The following is a 16,110-nucleotide window of genomic DNA, read 5'->3' as shown; positions in this document are numbered from 1 at the left end:
TTAATTTATGATGTATAAAAGAGCTCGTGATTTCAAACAGACTGCAGTCACTTCCTTCATGTGTACCCTAGGTGCACTATGATGCTATGAAAAAAGATCACATTAGGGTGTTGTTGGGTTTTTAATCATAACTGTATGTGTATATACAGATATACATGTAGAAAGTAGCAGCAAATTTACAAATGAAGAGCAACAATATTATGTCAAAAGCATATTCAGTTTCATCTGAAATAGTCAAATTACAAATAACATTTCCAGATGTTGCCTTATTTTACTCTTGGTGTAGGCAGGATAGCTTAAGGCATATTAAAAATTAACTCACTGGACAACTAGTAGTCGAGATGATGATAAAACTAAGAGCCCCTTTACTTCCAGTGCGGTTCCTTTCTAGCGAAGTCTTAATAAAAGCACTTCTATCCACAATGAAGTTCGGTAGAATAGATATTGAATGTAACTATCTAAATTACCCAATATATAAGTATCTGAAATACCAAATCACTTCCTTAGGAGTAGATTAATTTGTAACTTTAGGAAATATATTTAAAATATACTTCGGACTATACTATAAGGGGGACTATTACTAATCCCTACAACAGACCATTCGCATACAGAAGAAGTAAAGCAACTATCACATATGAGGAAAAGGCTGGGAACAGGAGAATCCCACAAGATTCCTTCCCTCAAAAGAGATTATTATATAGCAGGCACAGACATCAATAAACAATTGTAGCACGTGGTAAGCACCATTATGAAGACCAAAAATGAAGAATCACAAAAGTTTATGCTCAGAAGTTAAGTCCTAAAAGGCTTGAGAAGATTATCAAATATAGAAAGAATTTCCTGGATGTTTTCAGAAGCAGTGGCAGCATAAGAAAAAAGAAGGCAAACATTTCCCCCAGATTTTCTGGCACATTTGACTAGAAAAAAAGGCTGCACCTTTAACCAAAATTGCTCAGAGAGAAAAAAAGGTGAAAAACATGATACTTCATCTAGGCTGAAATGTCAAGCGGGTAGTTGAAAGTATGAGTCTAGAATTTTGAACCAGATATATAACAGCAAACAGTGCAATAAAACAGAAACCCTAGGAATGAGATACCCCCAGAAGCATTCCGAAGACAGAATCTGAGAGCACATCTGAGTAGATACACTTTAAGTAAGAGCTGCGTGACTGTGCTCACAGTTATGTCAGAGGATAACACCTTTGAGGGAGCAGACACTGTCTAGGAAAGGCTGCTAAGTGGTATAAACATTGCAGAGACTGAGGATAAACAATGCAGACACAGAAAAAAACATCATTCAACTCAGTAAGCAAGAGCCCACTGAGAACACTCTCACTGCAGTGCTGCATCACACCAGGCTGCGAGGGCTGAGCAGTGGGTGAGGAGGATGCAGGGAGGATGGATATGGATTTCTCTGAGAAGCCTGGCAGTGAAGAAGGCTGGAGAAATCAGTAGGTTCGGAGGGAGTTTTGTGCATTGCAAGATACATGAATATCGCTGTAGACGTGAAAATAAACAGCATACAATTCTTTGCATAATTTTGTATTGATCACAGACTAAAAAAGTATTTTTAATCTTTTTCAAAAACATTTTCTGAAATAAAAATTAACACAAAAATTACGTATCTATCTTACCATTTAAACTTAATATAAACTTAAAAGCACTAACATTTTATAAATTTTATTTCTAAAAGAGTTGAACAGTTTTGTTATTAGACTTGAGACTTCTGCTTCTAGTACTGAGAAATTATATTTTATTGACAACTGCTATTTTAGTTCCGGAAATATTCCTCTGATATAAAGGATTAACTTAAGTAATTATGTATGTCTTCTTCCCCACACCTCCTCCCCAAAGATAAAGTATCTTCAGGGTAGTTAATAATTTGGATAACATTTTTCAAATTGAAGAAGAGAACAATTAGAAATAGTATTCCATTATTTTTAAGATCTAAATTGCTCTTCACATTTCTCAAAATTAAACATGCTTATTACATACACATGCTTACATATGAATTTCCTGGCAAAAATACGTGCAATCAACATGAAAAAAGCAAATATTAAGCCAGCCTCATAATCCTAAGAATGCCCTTTTAATTAAGGCACTCATGTCTGGAAACAGTATATAACCACCAAATTAAATAAGATGTTTAAAAGAAGCCTTTTATTAAGCACAAACAACTTTTAATACATTATCAATACAAATAGGAAACTGTCTTTTAATGAATGATATATCAAAGATCTGAAGATTTTCTTCATACTGACACAATAAAAATAATCAATTTTGAAGAATTACAAGTAAAATTTTTGAGTACACCACTGTCTACTAGTAACAATTTAACTATCATCTAAATTTACTACATCACCTGGGGAGGAAGGTCAACCATTTTTTTATAGAGAGAATTCCTAAACTCTTATTAGCACCATTCAAAGCTTATTACCAGTTGTTCATCTACAAATTGACAGGTCAAATAAAGCTTTAAAGCAAGTTTTCAGTGCAATGTTTACAGTTCCTTCTTTTAAGATACTTGGAGTCTATGGTCTCAAAGCATGTTAAATAATTATGCCTTGGTAGTTGTAAAGTGTTAATATGTAAAGAGAAACGTAAAATGGAAAGAAATGAGGCTTATCCTGGCTGTGAAATGTATCTTCATGTATTGCAGCTAATGCTGTAGTAAGCCAACGACATGCAGGACAATGAACTGAAGACCTGTGGGAAGCTGGTAGCTATTAGCTCTCTGTGGTCATCATTTCAGGACGTCTCAGCTGCTGCCTTTTGAGACTAACCAGTTTCATCCTGTCTCTGATGTGTTCTGCGGTGGAAGCCATGTCACTTGGACTCCCAAAATATTGTTCACTTCTAAAAATCAAAACAGAAAAACCCCAATCAGGTTAATACAAATCCACTGACCATAGCAAGAGCAAAAGGAAGCAAAGATTAACCATAAAAACTATCTATGTGATATGGCGTTAGTTCATTTGCAAACCATACTGTGTATCTTTGAGTAAAAATTCAGTAGGAGAAACATTATTTTAAATTTATTTTTTATTCTTTTTAAAAAATATCTGAGCGAGCGAGAGAGAGAGAGGGCATGAGCCAGGGAGGAGGAGAGAGAAAGGAATAGAGGGAATCTCAACCAGGCTCCATATTCAGTGCAAAGGCCAATGCAGGGCTCAGTCTCCTGAACCATGAGATCACGACTTGAGCCGACATCAAGAGTCAGAAGCTTAACTAACTGAGCCACCCAGGTGCCCTGCAGAGAAACAGTTTTATAAATGGTATAAAATATATGAAGATATGTTGAAAGAAAAACAATAGTGGTATTAAATATTTACTTATGATAAGCTCAATAAACTGAACACCACAACCAAACAATGAAACCATAAAGGAAACAATGAAACATGGGAAATATTTTACTTGTCCATTTAAGGTACATAAGCTACACAAATATGAAACCTGTATGTGTCCTTCAATGATAAGGGTTATATACACCAACTGTTTAATATAGCTGGCAAATAAAATATCCATTTCATGTTAAGGCATCATTTGAGACTTTAATAAATAAAAATCATTTAATGTTATCCTACTTGTAAAGATACTGTATTCAGAGTCACTGGAATCCTTTAGAGCTAGAAGAGTTCTTAGAAACTATCTGGTTAAGGGGTACCTGGGTGACTCAGTTAAGTGTTCAACTTTGGCTCGGGTCATGATCTCAGTTCGTGAGTTCAAGCCCTATATGGAGCTCTGTGCTGACAGCCTAAAGCCTGCATCAGATTCTGTGTCTCTTTCTCTCTCTGCCCCTCCCTCACTTGTGCTCTCTCTCTTTCAAAAATAAATAAATGTGAAAGAAAGAAAGAAAAAAAAGGAAAGAAAGAAAGAGAAAAAGAAAAAGAAAGAAAAAGAAAGGGAGGGAGAGAGGGAGGGAGGGAGAGAGAAGGAAGAAATTATCTGGTTAAGATCTGCATTTTTTAAGATCAGAAACTAAGGCCTAGAAATTAAATGATTATATAGGATCACACAGTGGGGAAGCCAGGATTTGAACCTGAGTCTTCAAGCAGTGAATTCAGAGAGATCATCTAATTTATTTTTCCAGGACAATGTTACAAAAGAGAAATCTGAATAAGCTTTCTGTCAAACAAACTTTGTATAGCATCAAAAGGTTATCCTACAATTGGAACAGAATAATAATTTCAAATATTAAAGTGGTTGTAAAATCTGAACACACAGTACTTATTCTTCAATCTTAAACACATGAGGAAATGCTACATGGCTATTTGTGGAACAAGGAGAAGCCCAAGCAAAAATGCCAGTTACAGATGCTCCTAGGATGTCCTGAGCAGAACAGGAGATGGGTGTAACTGGCTGTGAAATGTAGAAATGGGAGTGGGGGGTTCGTGGAACAACCAGAAGACACTGCTTTAGTACTATTACAAGCTGAATTCATAAATTTTTAGATTTTACTCTTTTATACACTGTAGATACATAACATGTATTTAGGCTACTTTTGATGGTTCAAGTTTGGCCATGAGCAAAGATTACATAAATAGAGACTAAAAATATATTCTTTCAAGGGAATAAAATTGTAACTTCAAAATAAATTCCAAAAAATCATAAAATTTCATGACACAGTAGTAGTGGCACTTACTATGTATCAGACTGGTTTTAGGTAATTTATATACATTTAACTCATGTAATTCCCCTGCACCTGTAACTTGAGGAGGTATGAATCATATATCCCTATTTTATATCCCTATTTTTTAGATGACAAAACTGAAGCACAGAACGGCTGAATGGCTTGCCCAAGGTGTTACAGCTACTAAGGGGTAGAATTGAGATTTAAACCTAAGAAATCTGATTCCAGAGATGACAATCCTATCCATTATACTATTCGACAACATAAGACAGATGTATCCAATGATTTGGCTTCTCTGTCATTTGAATTAAATATCCTCTGGATTACTTATAAATTATTTTCAATGAGAAGGTCTAAGATCTTCAGGGATGAAGCTCCTTCAGATTCATCTACTGGCCCATTTCTTTGCCTGAGACTATTTCTTACTTTTACTATCAACTTTTGAAATGTAAAAGGAATGTGGGAATCAGGACCCCATCATTTTGCAAATAAAAAAATTATGAATCCATATAGCATACTGAAAAGACCATGTTTGGAGCCAGACAGACCTAACAATGTACTGCAATTCCACTTACAAGCTGTGAAATCCTGAACACTTCACTTAATCTTTCTGAGCTTCAATTTCAGCACCTGTAAATCAGGAATAATCATACCAGTCTAGCACTGTTTGGTCAAAAATAATGAAGTGAAACGCTTAACTTCATGAGCTTGATTGCCTTTCTATAATTCTTGATATATTATAAGCTCACTATACATTACATCCCTCCACTTCCCTTCCTTTCCCTGGATGAAGCCCAAAGTCACCCTACTCCCTATCATCACAACCAAGGCTCAGAACGAACCCAGGACTATCAACCCAATCAACAATCTTGCTTTTACAATAAGCTGTCAAGAAGCACATTTGATAGCAGCAGGTACCAAATCCACTTCTGCTAACAGCTGAGTTTGCATTTCTTTTCATTACAAACGAATTTATTGTAGGAACTGAAGATGTGAACCAAAGCTAATTTACTTGGCTTTTTAAAAAAAGATTTTCCTCTCTTGGTTTCACTTTAAGCCCTCATCAATAAATAGACAAAATTTTAAGAACATGTACCGTACCCATCAGGATAAACTACAGGAACAGTTAATCTATCCAAAAGTGATTTCCCAACTGCTTCAATTTCATCAAATTGCTCCTCATCATTAATAGCTTCAGGCTCTTCTGGACAGTCTTGCAAAATCTGCAACAAATAAAATGGTATCTTCAATCAAGAATTATAGAAAGGCAATCAAGCTCATATAAATTCAGCATTTTTGTTTTGTTCTTAGCATCTTCATGTACACCCTTATAGAAGACTGATTACTGATGAAGCTGGCTCAAAATATTCAAGCAAAATGAAATACATAATTCTTACTAATAATATATAATTGGAATACAAAAGGTCTATAGTGATTTCTAAGAAAAAAATAATACTTAACTACTATTTGGAAAAGTAAGTTCAAAGTGCACTTACAAAGTATTCCTTCATTCATTAAGTATTTATTGTACTAAATGTTTATTTAGCAGCTTGGGATGTGACTGAGATATAGATTTTGATCTCAAACAGCTTATAGACTTAAAAAATGAAAGAGGGGAACTTGGGTGGCTCAGATGGTCAAGCACCCGACTCTTAATTTTGGCTCAGTTCATGATCTAACAGTTGATGAGATTGAGCCCTGTGTCAGGCTCTGTGCTAATAATATCACAGGACCTGTTTGGGATTCTCTCCTTTTCTTTGTCCCTCCCTCACCCTCTTCTCAAAATAACAAATAAACTTAAAGAATTTTAAAAAGTGAAAGAAAATATAAATGCAAAACCACATATACTCAAGTATACAAACAGAACTGATGGGATGACCTAAACAGACATTACAGTTATTTTAAAAACTGATCTGCTGACTTACCTGAGATAAACTGTTAAGACTATAATTCAACAAATATAGGAAGTTCTACAGTCCTTGATAATACATTATTTCCTTAACTCTTACCATCTAAATTTAGAAAGGTGAGGAAAGCAGAGGAGAAGAAGGAAGAAAGGAACAAAGAATATGCTGTAATTTAGAATAGCTAGTCTACAGGTATTGGCCCACATTGGTCAATAGATTAGCAACCAGCCCACAAGTGCCTTGTGACACTTGAAAGGTGGCTTGTCCGCACTGAGATATGCTTTAAATAAAAGGTGCACTCTAGATCATAAGAAAAATAAATGTAAAATATGGGGAATCGAGAAGTGTTTATATTTGCAACTTTTTTTTGCATTCTACTTTACTTAACCCAATCTGTTCATTTCAGCATTACTCATATAGAACTTTTTAAGTTCTAGACTCAATTTAAATATCTTCTCAGTCATTATACTATGTAAGTTGCTTATAGTTATGATTATATTTATGCATATTGGTATAAAGTAAAACACAGTCAAGAAGAAAATAACATCTGATGACAAAAAGCTTTACAAAGGTTTGAAGAGTAAGTAATCTATAATTGAGCTTACTATAGAAATCACAAGAAAAAAAGGCCAGGTAGCCGAAGAAAAAGTAACATTAATGCTCTATGCAAAAAACTGTCAACCATGTACATTCTTATATGACCTCTTAAAAGAAGTCTAGATCTTAAAATGCCCTTGCAGATATGTTTTTTTTTAAGTTTTTGTTTAAATTCCAGTTAGTTAACATACAGTGTAATATTAGTTTCAGGTGTATAATACAGTGATTCAACACTTCCATATAATACCCTGTGCTCATCACAAATGCATTCTTTAATCTCCATCACCTATTTAACTAATCCCTTACTCACTTCCCTTCTAGTAACCTTCAGTTTGCTCTCTATAGTTAAGAGTCTGTTTCTTGGTTTGCCTCTCTCTCCCTTTTTTCCCCCTTTCCTCATTTTTTCTTTTCATTTCCTAAATTCCACATATGAGTATTTGTCTTTCACTGACTTATTTCACTTAGGATTAAACTCTCTAGCTCCATCCATTTGGCTGCAAATGACAAGATTTCATTCTTTTTTATGGCTGAGTAATATTCCATTTTGTATATATGCCATGCCTTCTTTATCTGTTCATCTATGGATGGACACTTGGATTACTTCCATAGTTTGGCTATTGTAGATAATGCTACTATAAATATCAGGACGTATGTATCCCTTTCAGTATTTTTAAATTCTCTGGGTAAATACCTAGTTGTACAACTGCTTGATCATAGGGGTAGTTCTATTTTTAACTTTTTGAAGAACCTCCATATTGTATTGCAGAGTAGCCTCACAGATACATTTTGAAAGCAGTATCGTATGTGGAATTTAAGAAACACAGATGAACCTAGGGGAAGGGAAGGAAAAATAAGATAAAAACAGAGAGGAAGGCAAACCATAAAAGACTCATAAATACAGAACAAACTGGAGGGGAGGTGGGCAGGATGGGCTAAATGGGCAATGGGTATTAAGGAGGGTACTGTTGGGATGAACACTGGGTTTTGTATGTAAGAGATGTATCACTGGGTTCTACTCCTGAAACCAGTACTACACTGTATGTTAACTAACTTGAATTTTAATTAATTAATTAATTAATTAAGAATTTAAAAAAACTACCAGCAGTGTTAGGAATTGGGCCAGTAGTCACTCTTAGGAGGAAGGGGCAGAAGGAGCAATGTGACTAAAAGAAGGGAGGAGAGCTTCTGGGGTACTAGTAATGTCCTGTTGTTTGAATACTGCGCTGATTACACAGGCGTGTTCACTTCATGGAAAATTCATCGAACAGACTGAATTCAACAAATTCACTGAACATTTATGATCTGTATGCTTTTCTGTGTTAATATACTTCAATAAAAACTTTTCATTAAAACAATCAGTAGATAAACAAGTTAAGCCATTTTATGTATATTTTCACATTTATCATCATTAGGCCTATTTTAAACCAAAACACTGACCTGTGCAGTTCAGTGACCAGCTCAGGAAGAGTTAACTATGAACCCTTCCCAAGAGATGTACTGCAGAACAAGACAGGAACTAATTCCTGATAACAACTCTTCTATTCTTTAGACTAGGCTATCACACTTATATCTTAGGTTTCTCATATTTCATATTATATTGAACATCCCCCACACATAAACTTTCACTGTGTAAGATCACAACAAAGTTAACTACATAATGAAGCTCCTCTTTGGAGTAGAAATGTAAGGGTTGATTGGGTGCTACAAATTTTCTCTGTGCAGAGTTCTGAAAAGGGCTCTGCTGAAAACTCACCCAAATAACACTACATATTTCATTTTTTATTTCTGGGACTAATGAATTCATTAAATAACAAATTCTAGAATGAATCTTTAAAGATAACACATGAAAAAATCTTTTATTTTTATCTTTACTCTCATTGATTGAGTTGGGTAGTCTCTCTACCTTAAACATTATAAAATTACAAAATGCCCTTTTAAAAATGTTATGACAATTAGTAGTGGATGCAGAGGCAAAGTACCCTTTTCTTGTATAATGAAAGAGATGGGAGTCATGCCACCCTGAATAGAGAGAGCACATTCTGGGCGCCAGGTCTGGGGAGAAGAGAAGCATTGTTGAGAGAGAACTCCTGGATGGTTTTGGATTTCTCCAAGCACAGTATGCCAGCACTGGTATGGATCACTAAGAAGATTTCCTCTGAACTCTCTAAGAATATATTATATCTAAACAAATGTTAACAGTAGGATTAACAGAAGGTGGAGTAAGAAAAAAACCAAACATACTACATCATTATAATATTAAAAGTAATACATTTTAAAGACAAGCAATAAAGACTACTGAGACTACATTTTTTTTAAAAAGCAAACCTTTTCGGCATTTGAGTGAAATGCAATAGCCATTTCCAGCCTGTGGACTCTCTCTTCAGACGCTATCGTAAACTGTTTCCACACTCTGTTCAGTCGAGGAAGTGTGTCCCCAGATGATCGAGACGTGCAGCGCAGAGATTGGCACAACACAACTGTGGCCTGTAGCAACTGTCTTCCATAGTCGTAAGTGCTCTAAAAACAAAGTATAGATGAAATTACAATAAAAGAATTCTGAAAAGAGAGATGGAAAAGTGTACAGGAGGACTATGGTTACCAATGAGTAACACTACCAGAAATCAATACTGAATGACTCCACTGGCACTTACTACTATAAATTAAGTGCATGTATAAAAAAAGGATGAGAAAGCGATACTTTTTAGTGAGTTTCTTCCTTGTTAGACTTCGTTCTCTTATTCTGTTTTTCTCATATCAGTCTGCTTAATTCCACTGGCCAAAATGAATGTCTATTCATTCACTAACCAACAAGTAGGTGAAAATGGACACTTTAGAGGGCACTTTACATCCCACACAGGAAACCACAACTGTTCACTGAGTGCTTAATTATTAGGGAAAATAAATTAAGATACTTCTCTCTCTCTCTCTGTCTCTCTCTCTCTCTCTCTCACACACACACACACACACACACACAGTTTGTATTGTTGTACTAACACTGATGAGACGAAGAAACTGAGACTTCTACTTTACCAATACTAACACATATTCCTTACTAATTTTAGTAAATGAGCAGGTGGACTGCCTAAAAAAATGGCATCAATATAAAAATTAGAGGGAGAATACAGAACCCACATTCAGGAAAACACAAACCCTCTCAAGTTTATGCAGGCTAGTTTTGATGTATCAGCTGACACTTTCTTAGTTCTGTGATATTTCTGGAATAACATGACTAACCTTCTAGGACTTGGAGGGTTAAGTTACAATATAATCATGCAGAAAGCTATTCAAACACTGAGCTTGTAGAAAAGGAAGATAACCAATTCTGCACCTGTGCAACATCAACAAATTTTCTATGCTTTTCCAGTAAAACTTTTGTTTCCTGAGCATCATCACCCAATCTGATGTGGGTCTTAAGCAGGGCATCCAGAAGTTCACTTAGCCATTCGACTGCCTACATAAAAATAAAGAACAGTGAAGCTAGATTCATCACTCTTACTATACCAAAACATATTTATAAAAAGAAAAATTACTACCATGTGATTAATTAATCCATTAGTTATAACCTAAGTTCTTAATAGCTCATTTCATTCAAGGCTGAGCTACATGAATTAATGACCTCTCCTCCCCCTCAAAATTTTTCAAATCTACAGACAAGATGTATTAAAAAGAAGCACTCTTTTATTTTTTTAAAAATATTTATTTTTAAGAGAATGCAAGCGGGGAAGGGGCAGGAAAGAGAGTGACAGAGGACCTGAAGCATGCTCACAACAGTGAGCCTAACGGGGCTTGAACTCACCAACTACAAGATCATGACCTGAGCAGAAGTCGGATGCTCTACCAACTGACCCACCCAGGTGCCCCAAGAGAAGCACTTTTTTAGTATCATGTGGGGGTGCTTGGGTGGCTCAGTCAGTTAAGCATCCAACTTTTGATTTCAGCTCAGGTCATGATCTTACAGTTCATGAATCAAGCCCAATATTTGTCTTTGTGCTGATAACGCAGAGCCTTCTTGGGATTCTCTCTATCCCTCTTGCTCTTTCTCAAAATAAACAAACATTAAAAAAAAATAAAAAATAATTGTTTATCTAGTTGAAAAAACCCTCTTGCACGTTAAAAAGCAATGTGCTACACCAGCCTTCATGCTAGCATGTAACTGACAAGCAAGTCAACAATAATAAGTAATAAATAATCCCAATTTCTAGCTACCTGGAGAATTTCATTGAGAAGGCAAGTCAAATAAGACCAGTATGATAATTGGAAAGAAATTTTAAAAACACTTTATTATCTTAACAAGACAAACTAGAACTTAATGCATTTTAAGAGGTGAAATCAATTTTAAGAGAAGACAACTACATCATGTGCCTGATTGATCTTTACCTGGGCGGCATCTTCTTCACATTTAAACAACTGCACCATCTGAAGCATCTTTAACCTTCGCACATCAACCATGTCTTCACATCTAATAAACCCAAACATAAACATAAAACATTTTCAGTTTCGTTAATAACTACTATAACATTACCATCTGGCACACATTTTACAGTATATTAAAATACTTAATCTTACACACCATGGAGACTTCAACTATTCTGCACTGATTGTAACAATTTTAAGGATATCTATATTCCATCAAAATACTTCAAAACCTCAAGATACCTGAATGACACCTAATCACACACCCTCGGATAGAATGGATTCTGCAAAATACTGAGGCAAAGCACAAACAATGGTATACTAAAACCCAAAGAAATCTCCATTGCTAGTTAGAATTTAGACAAGCCTCAAATTTAAACCTTCTTAGGGTGCCTGGGTGGCTCAGTCGGTTGTGATTACGATTCTTGATTTCTGCCCAGGTCATACATAATCTCATGGTTTATGAGTCTAAGCCCTACATCAGACCCTGAGCTGACAGTGCAGAGCCTGCTTGGGATTTTCTCTCCCCCACCTTCCTCTGCGCCTCCCCCACTCATTCTCTCTTGCCCTCCCTCTCTCCAAATAAACTTTAAAACCTAAAAAAAAAATACTAATTTTGAGGATGATGCTCCAGTGAAACAAAACAAAAATGTTAACATTTTACATTACCCAAAGCACTATCTAATTCTAAATTTAAAAAAAAAATGATTTCCCATCTATTTTCCAAAGAAGAAATAAAGCTCTATTGATCTCTGGGTGTAGAGAAATACAATTCACAGGGTTTTTTTAATGTTATTTTTTAAAAATATATTTATTTTTGAGAGAGACTGAGAAAGAGAGAGACTGCACAGAGGAGGGGCAGAGAAAGAGAGACACAGACAGAATCTGTAGCAGCCTCTAGGCTCTGAGCTCTCAGCACAGGGCCCGACACAGGGCTTTGTCAAACTCACGAAATGCAAGATCATGACCTAAGCCAAAGTCGGATGCTTAACCAACTGAGCCACCCAGGCTCCCCCAAGTATTTTAAAATTTTAGTGTGGTCTACCCTCTCATACACAGATTAAGCTTTCAATGTGACTTGATCTAACTCAGCTCTGATCCATTCTTTTCATCCCCATGCAATTCACGTTACTTTGGACAGAAGGGAGAATTCACTACAATCCCAAACACCAATTACCAGTTACCAAGGAAGCACTAGGCTCCACTACAGTTAATGTTCTCAAGGAAGCTGAACAACAATACAAAAACCACTGTCACAAGACTATTTTGTATAAGGACCTCCTTTATGAAAACCCATAACATATTACAAAAATGACCTCAGTTAAAGCAAATTCTACAAGGGACTAAAAGAAAGTGATGATGATAAGTATTTTTTAAAGTCTGAAGCTAAACAACAATGAAAGACACTTTAAATGATGAAAACAGTATCACAAATATATTTAATACACACTATCAGGTCTTGGATAATTTACTTGAAAAATGTAAGACATGATCTCAACTATTAAGTTGGTTCCATTTTGGGAGGTCTTCTAAAGAAACAATGTGGTAAGTGCTACTGTGGAGCTACATAAAGAGTTCTATGGGAGAGGGAGGAACAAGTGACTACACATTCCTTATAAAGCTAAAAAGCCTTCCAAAAATAAGTAACCTTGAGTCTTGAAGAATAAGCAGGAGTATATCAGCTAGAAAATGAAGAAAGAAGTATTCTAAGTCATAGATACATGAAACAGCACAGTGCATTAAGGAAAAGTAAAAACGACTGTGTTTATATGAGACAGTTGTAGGAGATAAGATTATGCAGGATTGAATTATGAAGGGTCTCCTACACTAGTTCAAGGAGATGGAACTTATCTGAGAAAACAGGAAGTCACTGAGTGGGGTATGATTAGATATGCACTTTACAAAGATTTACTGTCGTGTACAACAGATTAGAGAGGCACAAGGCCAGAGGCAGATAAAAGAGATATTAAATAGAAAACATTCAAGATTCAGAGACAGTAGAACTTAGACATTTAACTAGGCTATAAAGGATGAGGAATAGTACAGATTTTATGATAAATCCCAAATTTGGTAGCTGATGGTAACTTTACCTAGAAAATTAAGAGAAGAGAATGTTATCTAAACATACGAGGGCGGAGGAATGTATGGGGAAACACCTGGAGATACTAGCTCGGTAGGCAAGTGGAATTATGGGTCTAAAGTAAGGGCATGGGTAGGGCCAGAACCATAAATAGTTACAATCATATGAAGTCATTAATGTTGTAAGAATGTCCAGGGAGAACACATAAAATGAGAGGATCTGGCCTCAAAATAAACCCTGAGAGCAGTGAAATTAGAGAGAGAACAAGAAATCAGTGAAGAAAACTGAGAAGAAACAGTGTCAGAATGAAGGTGTTTTCAAAAGAAGACAAAGTTGTCAGAAAGTTTCAAGAAGAAAACAAATGTCAGTTGTGGCCAATGCTATTCAATGTGATCAAGCTACATTAAGACCAAAAATATTCCCTGGATTTTGAGCAAGATCAGGCATATATTAAATACAGTAATTACAAAGTCACTGGTGGCATCAAATGGTGAGGGTACAAGTTATCTAGAGAGGGGTTGAAAAGTAAATGACAGGCAGTGGGGAAATAGTATGAGTGCAGATTAGACCTTCAAATGACTAAGCTCTCAGCAAGAACTCTAGGGCTAAATGACAATGAAGGAGTTGAAGAGCAAAGTATATGTGTATGTATAATTCTTTTCTTAATAGAGACTGAAGCCTTCAAATGAGAGACAGAGATCAGAGTAGAGAATGAGGAGAAGGGGAAGACATGAGGTAGTTGGCTTTAGTAAGAACAGTTACATCATCCTTTGTGACTAGAATAAATAACGAAATGGGTAAGTTTGCGGGTATGAGGCTAGAAGGAATTTCTGCCTAATGCTTCACGTTCTGTGTGATGCAGTGATTGAGTTCTGTGAGGTTTTGCTGATGATGTTAAAATTTCTAAGTGTGCAAAAATTTCATACAACCATGCTACATTATATGTGCTTTCATATATTAATTTAACCCTCTACTCTGTAATGCTTTTCAGTTGCTACTGCAAATTGAATTTTCAAAGAATCTTTTAAATTCCTCGCTTATATCAAAGAAAACTGGCCTCCTACCTAGAATCTATTGCCTAATCCTTTCACAGCAAATGAGTAAAATGGATGTGTGACAATCTGTGAGTCAGAAGTTCAGATGAAGAAGCTGATCGATGTAGATGACACATTTAACAGAAACTCTAAACCAAATGAAAATGGAAAAGCACAGTTCTACAAAAAGGGTTTTCTTAAAAGACAGAAGAGTCACTGAAGATATGGAATGTGAAGCACTTGGGTGTGGTAAAACTGAAATTTTACCAGTGGGTAAAAAGGGAAAGGGTAGCATTAATTGAACAAACTGTCATTTGTTAGTGCAATTACAAAGAATAATTCCATTCACCAAAACCTATAACATGCCTAGTATATCACAGGTTAGAACTTGTACTGTGTATAAAAAATATAAATTATATCACTTATTTTAATATTATGTTATTTTAGCAAAAATTAACATTAAAAGTCAAACTTTGCCTTTGTTTCCTAAGCTGCATATCTTCCATCACTCCTTGTATGTGGTCCACATTTTCTTTATTTTCAATGGTGACATCCTTTCCATAGGCCCAGGATGCCTGATTGGAGATCTGATCCAGAAGTCCTTGACCTTTTTCACGCAAACCTTGTAATCCTACATCTAAAACAAAAGTTCCTAAATTTAATCTCTTAAACAAAGGAGGTGCATTCCCTCCCTCAAGTAAATCCTCTCAAATGTACTTGGATTCCAAGTGGAACAGCTTTGTGCATCAAACTATCTTGGGGTGGAGACCTTTGAAGACTTCAAGCAATAAACCCCAACTGGAGCTACTTCTCAGGCCAAATTCTCCATAAAGAGAATTTCCAATTATTTTTCAAAATTGAAAGCAGGAAGAAAGTGTAAGAATTTCTGTTTTGGTTACTAAGATTTTTCAATTTGTTTCCTTTCTGGTTTTATGTAGTCCAATTTTTAGGAGAACACAGCAAACATTTTGTTCAAAAAAATGTAGAAGAGTTACAAGATTTCAAAGCATTCAAGAAATGTATTATCACTGTGAAAAAGGATGCTGATATTTTTAATTTTGAGTACAGGCATCGTCCAGCTTATACCAAACGAGAAGCAACATTTAGGGTAGATTTACAGTACTCCAAACTAGATAAGCATAGAGGAATTCTTTTTTTCTTCTTTTTTAAAGGAAAAATGTGACTCCAGAAAGTTTCTGACACTTTGAAATGAACTGCATTCGGCATATTAGATACAAAATATATATTATGCTTATTCAGTAAAATGCCCATCCAAACATGATTTTTCAAACCTATACCCTTAAATCCTTTTTCAATAATTAATCTGGATTCAATAGTGTGTCATCATTTTCTACTAACTCTTGGTCTCAGGTTTCTGTTTCCTTGCCTCCATTCCCCTTTGCCCTCCTATCCCCACTCAATACAACCCTCTCTTCCTATTAGTACATCT

The 16,110-nt window shown here is 35.5% G+C and overlaps 1 protein-coding gene across 2 annotated transcripts in view; it reads right to left on the bottom strand.

Annotated features, from left to right (window-relative positions):
- Nucleotides 1–2,137: 2,137 nt before the first annotated feature.
- The window catches only part of SESTD1 (SEC14 and spectrin domain containing 1), a 128,949-nt gene continuing 114,976 nt past the window's right edge, over nucleotides 2,138–16,110 (bottom strand). For both annotated transcript variants that reach the window (XM_029934313.1, XM_029934314.1), the window contains exons 14-19: nucleotides 15,138–15,297; nucleotides 11,511–11,592; nucleotides 10,462–10,584; nucleotides 9,459–9,650; nucleotides 5,731–5,852; nucleotides 2,138–2,855 (exon numbers count right to left, since the gene is read on the bottom strand). In XM_029934313.1, the coding sequence (XP_029790173.1) occupies nucleotides 2,726–2,855; nucleotides 5,731–5,852; nucleotides 9,459–9,650; nucleotides 10,462–10,584; nucleotides 11,511–11,592; nucleotides 15,138–15,297 (809 nt within the window). In that variant the 3' untranslated portion in view covers nucleotides 2,138–2,725. The remainder of the gene's footprint in view (nucleotides 2,856–5,730; nucleotides 5,853–9,458; nucleotides 9,651–10,461; nucleotides 10,585–11,510; nucleotides 11,593–15,137; nucleotides 15,298–16,110) is intronic.

This window comes from Suricata suricatta, chromosome 3 (genome assembly GCF_006229205.1).
Source record: "Suricata suricatta isolate VVHF042 chromosome 3, meerkat_22Aug2017_6uvM2_HiC, whole genome shotgun sequence".
NCBI classification, from domain to species: Eukaryota; Metazoa; Chordata; class Mammalia; order Carnivora; family Herpestidae; genus Suricata; species Suricata suricatta.
The sequence above is the reverse complement of the archived record's forward strand: the minus strand, read 5'-3'. Positions and strand labels throughout refer to the sequence as shown.